General features: G+C 42.4%; 2 protein-coding genes across 2 annotated transcripts; one reads left to right on the top strand and one right to left on the bottom strand.

Moving 5' to 3' along the window:
• The first annotated feature begins 33 nt into the window (after window positions 1–33).
• pdlim1 (PDZ and LIM domain 1 (elfin)) lies at window positions 34–6,119 on the top strand. Its single transcript, XM_030748493.1, has 7 exons — window positions 34–306; window positions 1,356–1,507; window positions 2,005–2,089; window positions 3,084–3,268; window positions 3,959–4,101; window positions 4,237–4,354; window positions 5,429–6,119. Exons 1-7 carry the CDS (start codon window positions 214–216, stop codon window positions 5,613–5,615), a joined length of 963 nt encoding a protein of 320 aa, XP_030604353.1. The 5' UTR covers window positions 34–213; the 3' UTR covers window positions 5,616–6,119.
• On the bottom strand, window positions 6,096–7,389 carry neurog3 (neurogenin 3). The gene is made up of 2 exons (XM_030748494.1): window positions 7,311–7,389; window positions 6,096–7,050 (listed from the first exon to the last, which is right to left on the bottom strand). The coding sequence occupies exon 2, from the start codon at window positions 7,047–7,049 to the stop codon at window positions 6,387–6,389; it is 663 nt and encodes a 220-aa protein (XP_030604354.1). The 5' UTR covers window position 7,050; window positions 7,311–7,389; the 3' UTR covers window positions 6,096–6,386.
• Window positions 7,390–7,921: the final 532 nt, after the last annotated feature.

Raw genomic sequence — 7,921 nt, 5'->3', positions numbered from 1 at the left:
TTCCTAATACACGATCTTCGGTCTCTCACTTATCAGCGAGGAAACTTCAAAATCTATTCGTCCGATTGTAACCGGAGGGTCCTCCCCCTTTGCTAATGCTGCGGACCTTCAGTCAGCCACAAAGTTTTGGCCACGGTGCAGTAGGAAGTGAAGCAGAGGTCTGAGGCAGATCCTTGAGGACCGTCGGCTCCGTTGAAAATCCTTCGCATCATCATGTCTCTCCGTGTGGCGCTGCAGGGTCCCGGACCGTGGGGGTTCAGGCTGGTCGGGGGAAAGGACTTCGAGCAGCCCCTGGCTATTTCCCGGGTAAGTTGGGTTTTACAGTTAGTTTCTCCATCTGTAATGGAGAAACCACACCTGAGATCTCACCTCTCACTGTTTCCTCTCGACTAAAACTGACGGTTAACAGTTAGCTTGTGTTAACCGGAGAGCTAACGAAAGGCTAAAGTAGCGTTAGCTTTTTCGGTATTTTGTACTTTGAGCTAAGTTAGCGGCAATAATAGTAATCTCTTGGCTAGTGTTTAACTTCGAGCCCTTTAAGGAGGCTCAAACACGGTGGTTCATGGACCTCGTTTTTTTTTTTTTTATTTATTTAAAAATATAAGTTTATTTAAGTTGAGGTGTCTTTTTACTGATGAATTTTCAGCCTTTAGCTTAGAGAGGTTCCGCTGTTGTTGTAATACAGCCACAATCAGAAATTCATTCATCCCAAATAACGGCTCTCATGTTTTGTCTCTTGAGTCCTTACTTCAAAAATTAAATCGTAATTTTAAAAGTTTAAACTCCATGTTTTGGCATCACTGAGTGACTGTGGACCCTTCGGAGCCTCTTTGTTACAGGCTGACAGCTGACAGCTCACTGGTGTACATTAGTGCAAAGTTTTTATTAAGCTTCATGCAGGGTGTGCTACTCTTTCGGCAGTAATGAACCGGATTATAACTCTCTACTGTGCACTTTGCCTGAGTCTGCCTCTTGTAAAGGTTGTTACTGTGGTCAGTCCACCCCACCCTTGGAAAAGTGATTAGGAATTCCTGGATTGTGCGGGTCCCCTCCCTCCCCTCCTCTCTGCTTTAGGCCTTTATCTCAGATAGGGAATCTGCACTCCAGGAAGCTTTTATCCTGAGTCTGCAAGCACCTCCGCTTCTGTTTACTGTTAACAAAGGCTTGTGTTTAAAGGTTCTTGAAGGTCAAATTTAAAACAGTAACCCTCTCCTCATTTGACAAGAAGTTTTTAGACCATAATTAGAAGGTGTGTTTTCCATATATTCAGCTATTTTGTGCAAAGGTTGTGCCCCAGAGGGTTCTGCTTATTTCTGTTTATTTATTATATATAAGTTATGTCTCCTGTGTTGTAGGTCAATCCAGGGAGTAAAGCAGCCCAAGCAAATCTGTGCATCGGGGATATAATTCTTGCAATCGATGGAGAACCAACAGAGAACATGACTCACTTGGAAGCGCAGAACAAGATCAAGGGCTGCATAGAGGAAATGGTGCTCTCCGTAGACAGGTGAGCTGTAGCTGCATGTGCCAGTCTGATCTGCATAGCCATGGGCTTGAAGTGGGGAGGGGGGGGGTGAGCAATGTGAGACAGCTCAGCTGCGATCCAGGTGTTCAGCGAGTGATATCATGTTTATTGAGTGATTTTAAAGGGCAGATCTGTTTGTGTTGCAATGTTGCAATCCTGCATCACACCACTGTCACCTCATAAATTACACACACCTGATGATTCCTGAGCAGTCATGTATAAATTCATTTGAAGGATGGTTTGGACCACACGTTTGTTCCCATTAAGAGATGCCGTTATGACTGCACAAAAGGGTGGGGTGCACTGCAAGGTAAACCAAGAACATGAACATACCTGTTAGTGCTGCGCTGCATTCGAAGACACAGCCATAATATGATGCTCATCTGCTGGTACACAAAAGCTATCCAGACAGTTTATATTACTGTGCATTAAGATCATCTTTCAAGGCTTCTTTTCCCCTCTCTCTCTCTCTTCCCCAGGTCAGAAACTAAACTGTGGTCACCGCTTTCATCTGAGGAAGGGAAGGCGCATCCCTACAAGATGAATCTTGCATCAGAGCCGCGGGTGTGTGTCAGCTTCAAAGCTGCATGAGCTTTTAAAAATGACTCCCCCAGCTTTGTCATTTAGAGTGAACTTGGTTAGCCGCGCACAGTGTTGGCTTCCCCTTGTGCCTGCAAAGGCTTGTGGGATATATTTTTTTTCTACTACTATTCTGTTCATGATGAAGTCATTGTTTACTTACCAACAGGACGTTTCCTAGGAGACAGTAGTTTATCAGCCAAGCCCTGACGCAAGCCTCAGTTCCTGCCTGCTGAGTGGAAAGTTGAGGCCAAAGTATGAATTCATGTAGGAAACAGTGTCTCAGGCCCTGTGTGTGTGTGTGTGTGTGTATGTTTCACAGATTCACAAATGTGCATTTTTCTCACACACATAACAATACATGTTTCAAGCACTTCTCTGGAGTCTGTTGCTTCACTGTTACGTTTTATGTAAGTTTTGTGAACTCCTTTGTGCGAGTCTACTTGCTCGCTGAGACTCTGGGAGATTCTGCACGTTTAGAAGCTTGCAGCATGAGCTATATTTGGAGGCATTTCCGTGTTCCCACTGTGAAGCATGAGCTAGATTTGGTGGTATTTATGTGCCCACTGTGATGGCATGCCAGTGTCATGACGCATCTGTCGGTAAAGTTAGCTGCTTAGGTATAATTAAGGCAGAGTCCACGGTCATTATCCTGCTAAATTATGTGTGACTTTATGTCAGACTGGAAGCTGCTTTAAAAAAGACAAAACTGCTCTGGTGTTTGCTCTGGTCTGTTTTCAAGTGAAATTATGTTGAAATCATAGCTGAAAAACTCAATGGGTCAAGAGCTTTCAAATGTTAAGCAATATTTCTAACTCACTTAGCAAACACTGCATGTTTCTACATGCACAAGTTCAGAAAAACCTTGAAGCAGTAGCTCGTTGGGTTTGCACAGCGAGTATTGCATGTTTCAGTCTGTGAGCTTGATTTCCACAAACATCAGAGTCTCTAACAAAAGTTTTACCACTCGTTCCCGCAGGAGGTGAAACACATAGGCTCAACCCACAACAGGAGCGCCCTGCCTTTCGCTGGTTTTGGCTCCAAAGTGGTGACCAACCAGTACAACAATCCGTCTGGGCTGTACTCTTCAGAGAACATCAAGGACTTCAACTCAGCTGTGAGCGAAGTTAAGACCATGGCTACAACTAATGACCCCGGCGACAAGTAAGACAGGCTCAAATGATAACGCTCAGTCTGCACAGACTGCAGAGCAGAGAGAATACAGGAAAACCAAAATGATCAAATATTTGAAACGTTTAATCAGTATTGGAAATCACTCTATGAGCACAGTGACAACATTAGAATTATTAACTTATTTTTCATTCTGGAACACATACGATGACTTAATTACATTTTTATAAATCATTCTGCAAGTTCACCTTTTCATTAAGTAAAGTTTGCAGAAACTCATATTGGATTGGGATGCTGGAACTGGAGGATTGCATCAATAAGAATGTGTACTCACACACATGAAACCTCCTAGTAGCACCATGATTTATTTTAATCCTTGCTGGAATAGAAGTACATGTACACAGTGTTTGGCATTAACTACTAACTGCAAAATTTACAGTAGTAGGCCTGCTCCCAAAAGGCTGCTGTGTTTCAACAAATCATTAGCGCTGTGAATATTACATCTAAGCTGATGGAGCCAGTATTTACTCAGCCATAATCGAATAAATTTAAGAAGATTATATTACTTAAATCTGGCTTTAAAACAAGTAAGGAAAAAAGCCACAAAACCAAGTTGCTGAAGCAATGTGGCTTTTACTGCCAGTGTGATTGTGTCACAATCCTGTTGCTGAAGATGTTGTTTGCAAGTTGTCTCATGCTGAAATGTGCCCGATTTCTTTCTAGTGCTCCATCAGAGCCATCGGGCAAGAGGCCACCCGTAGTAGCCGGTTCAGAAGTGTACAAGATGCTGCAGGAGAATCAAGAGTCTGATGAGCCGCCTCGTCAGTCGGCTTCATTCAAAGTGCTTCAGGAGATTCTTGAGACGGGTACGGATGCTTTATATTTTTTCCCATTTACCTAAAGGAGCAGTGTGTGATTATTTTAGCCAAACATTCCATCATCACCCTTTCAGTTTCCATTAAGGTTTTCAAAGATTTTTGGTCTGTGCTTGGTGTTTGTAGGAGACTCAGATAAACCATCAGGCTTCAGGAGTGTGAAAGCACCCACAACAAAGATTGGATCATCAGTGGGGAACACGGAGAAGTTACCCATCTGTGACAAATGTGGATCTGGGATTGTGTGAGTATTTTATGGTTATGACTCAGTGCTGTAGTCTTATATGCTTGTTCTTTTTTTTTTCCTATTGTAAACATAAGACATGGACAATTATCGTTAATGGCCCCATCTGAATGGAGCTGCTTTTGGACAACATACTCAGTGTTGTCTCTGTGTGGAGTTTGTCTCCACCTTGTGGCCAAATTAAGTAAAAACCACAACACTGTTGTTTCATAATCCCTGCTGCTGGGAGATATTTTAATTTTACTGTTTACATTTAGAAATGGTTCTAGATTGAGTATATCTAAAATAATCTTCACTGTTACTTGATACAGACATTTTTTAAAAAACTGTAGAATTATGACTTTTGTTTATGCCTCATCCCATCAAAAGATCTCAGAGCTGCGGTGACCAACCAAAGTTTAGTTGTCACTGGTTATTAGTGGGAAGAGAACTGCTATAAACCAGTGAGTCTCCGCATGACTTCACTGGTGCAGGATTATGTGTCTTTTTGGTTATGCATTAATTTCTTTTGTTTTTCGCTGTTATCGTCAGTACTGGTATCAGATTGTTTATGCTGTTACTGGTACATGGTATACAAAATACTGAAAACACTGAATGTTTTCTCCCACGGGGTCAGTTCAGTATTTTGCCGTGTGAAACACTGTACAACAGTATCACTTCAGTTTATGCCATTTTCAAATCTGTGTTTGTTTTGGGAAGTATGGAAATGGGACGTGCACACAATAGTAAACAAAACATTAAAAATTTCTTGATCAATTTATTTTTTTTTTTTCCCCCCAAAAGTATAAAAGTAAATGTGAAAAGTCTGTTCAGGTTTTATAACTTCATCAGCACAGATCAGAGGACGCTCTTTCCTACAGGACGGTAACCCTCAGCCCCTTTTTTTTTTTTTTGCAGGTCAAAAATTCATAAACTAACATTTATGGCTGAATTGCTGCAGTCAGGTTTAAAAGAATGAAAGCGGTTCTAGCAGCCTGTTTATACTGCAGGTCCACTTTATTCTGTGTATTGTAACGAATCATTTTAAATCCATTCACAACATTTTTATTTTTTTTTTTTGTTTTTACACTTCAGAGGGGTGGTTGTGAAGCTGAGGGACAAGTTCCGTCACCCTGAGTGCTACACCTGCACGGACTGCAACATCAACCTAAAACAGAAGGGACATTTCTTTGTGGAGAACCAGGTTTACTGTGAGACGCACGCACGAGAGCGAGTGACTCCACCCGAGGGCTACGACGTGGTCACCGTCTTTCCTAAGTAATGCTGCTCACTGAGCTCAGCCTCGGACTGCACGCCACTATAGGACACCAAGACATAACCCGAGACTTACAATATTTAGCTGATGCTACTCGTAAGACTATGAATTGGTCTCCGTTCACGCTGTACTTCTGTACTGTCACTGGTAGGCAGGACAGTAAGGAACTGTGTTTGAAAATGTTGATTTGCACAAAAACTTTGGCCTGTAAGAAAAGAAAATCAATGAATACTGTAAGATGGCTTTTTTTTTGTTTGTTTGTTTTTTTTAGCATCACTTAAAATCATTTGAATGACAGCCAATATGTTTTGATACTCGTTGTATATTTCAGTGTGTTGTTTTGAATCGTGGAAACAAAAGAAAGCCAGAGTATGCCCACCCCAAAAAAAGTCCATGTTTTCTGCAGTTTTTTATTAAATAAATAGACATTGTTTTATACAGCAAAATAATACAAAATACAATAATACAAAATGAATGTCATTGCCAAATAAACATTTTTAGCTTAAACAAGTTCTCGCCTGTCTTCCTGGATTATTGATTGTGCTTTGTTGCTTTTTCTTTTTTTTTTAAGTGACACCATGATTGTAAGACTGTAGATATTGAGGGTTAAATAGGATCATTAAAATACTTTCAGAGTGATTCACGTTACAGCTGTGCCTTCAGAAAGTATTTTTAACCTACTTGGAGAGCTTTTAAAGAATAAACTCCGACGACAGGAAACTGATTTGCTGCTGTGACCCAAATTTCTTCTTTATGTAACTGGAGGGGTATAGCCTGTCAAAAGCGCCACGTGTTTCTGAAGTCATTGTTGGCACGAAGGGACTTAAAACAAAAAGTAACGGGGGCGGCACTGGATCTCTCTCCTGTGAAGATCCTGCAGCTCATCTCATTAACAGAAGCGAATGAGTTTCCATGGCTAAAGTCGGCTGAGGTCCTATAACCAGATTCTGAAGGTGATGCTGAGTCCCACTCAGCAGATAAAACACTTGCCGGACTGCTCAGATCTGACGCCAGGTAGTCCTGAGTGTGTGCTGGTTGGTCTGCCATTCGAAGAGTCTCGGTAAGAGCCCAGATGTAGTTGCGAGCAAATCGCAGCGTCTCGATCTTAGTTAGCTTTGCGTCTTCGGGCAGCGCCGGCAGGATGCTCCTCAGTGCGTCCAGAGCGGAGTTCAGGTTGTGCATGCGGTGGCGCTCTCTGTCGTTCGCCTTCATTCTGCGCCTGCCCCGCTGTCCGGACTGCTCGCACCTGTGTTTGGGGTGTTTCACTGAGGACGCTTCTCCTCCGGTAACAGTCGCTGGTTTTCGAGGGAATTTTTCTCGGAGGTCTCCTGAAGCGTCACCAACTTCATTCGCTGGCACTGTTGGAGGAAACCTGCGGAGCGTCACTGCATCCTTGGACCTGCGCAGGCAGTCGGGGACGCAGCTTACTGTAGGGGACATCCTGTGCAAAAGAGGAAGATTTGACTGTGAGCTGGATGGAAATACCCCAAAGTGATGCCAGAGACGCAGCTTCTAGTTATAACGAGTTTGGGAAAAGAAATTCCAAATACCACTCCAAGTTTTCCATAGGACGGAAATTATATATCTAGGCTTTGATCTCGTCAAACGATTTAAGTGATTCAAAATAAGCATGTAACTGCACTAACTAGAAAGAAATCAATGAAGAAAAAAAATGTGTTGAATGGATATATTCGCACTTACGTTTGTTTGCCTACTCGTGACAAGTGAAGTTGGGATAAAGAGGCTGGTCCACTCTTGTAGCTGGAGGCAGCAGACAGCCTACGCGTGCAGGTGACAGTGAGGGATGGATGCGCATCTCTTGTCATTTTATATGCCCTTTATCTTATCTGTTTTTTGCACCGTGGACGCCTGAATCAACAGCGCCTGTCAAGGGGCCAATCAGCTTCCAGGCAGCGTGTCCTTCACCCTCTCCCTCTCTCCCTCATCCTTCAGTGTGCTGTATGTCTTTGTGTATTCATTGTAATAGTTAATTAAATACATGTGTATGGCAAAGTGCCACAGATGTGTGCCAGGTTAATAATAGTAATATTTTATAGACTGGGGGCATTTTATTTTATTTTATTATTATTATTATTCACATTTTTTTTTCTTGGAGAAGGTAAACATAAACAATCGATTTCCAGAAGTTCGTCTGGAGGCCACAAATATGCAGCATTCAGGACCACGGCTGGTTCTGCGCTGCTACTCTGGGAATCTTATTCTGTTCATTATTTTTCGTGATCATCGTGTCAGCCATTCACTAATTTCATCATTTTGCAGGTCAAATGCTGGAGGTCCTGGTAGGAAAAAAA

Source organism: Archocentrus centrarchus, chromosome 15, assembly GCF_007364275.1.
Source record: "Archocentrus centrarchus isolate MPI-CPG fArcCen1 chromosome 15, fArcCen1, whole genome shotgun sequence".
Lineage (NCBI taxonomy): Eukaryota > Metazoa > Chordata > Actinopteri > Cichliformes > Cichlidae > Archocentrus > Archocentrus centrarchus.
Note: the sequence above shows the minus strand (reverse complement) of the source record. Positions and strands in the feature narration are given on the sequence as shown.

Coding starts and splice junctions, on each gene's coding strand:
- neurog3 (XM_030748494.1), bottom strand. CDS start 7,049: ATGTCCCCTACAGTAAGCTGCGTCCCCGACTGCCTGCGCAGGTCCAAG.
- pdlim1 (XM_030748493.1), top strand. CDS start 214: ATGTCTCTCCGTGTGGCGCTGCAGGGTCCCGGACCGTGGGGGTTCAGG. Junction 1,508..2,004: donor ATGGTGCTCTCCGTAGACAG/GTGAGCTGTAGC, acceptor TCTCTTCCCCAG/GTCAGAAACTAAACTGTGGT. Junction 4,355..5,428: donor AAATGTGGATCTGGGATTGT/GTGAGTATTTTA, acceptor TTTACACTTCAG/AGGGGTGGTTGTGAAGCTGA.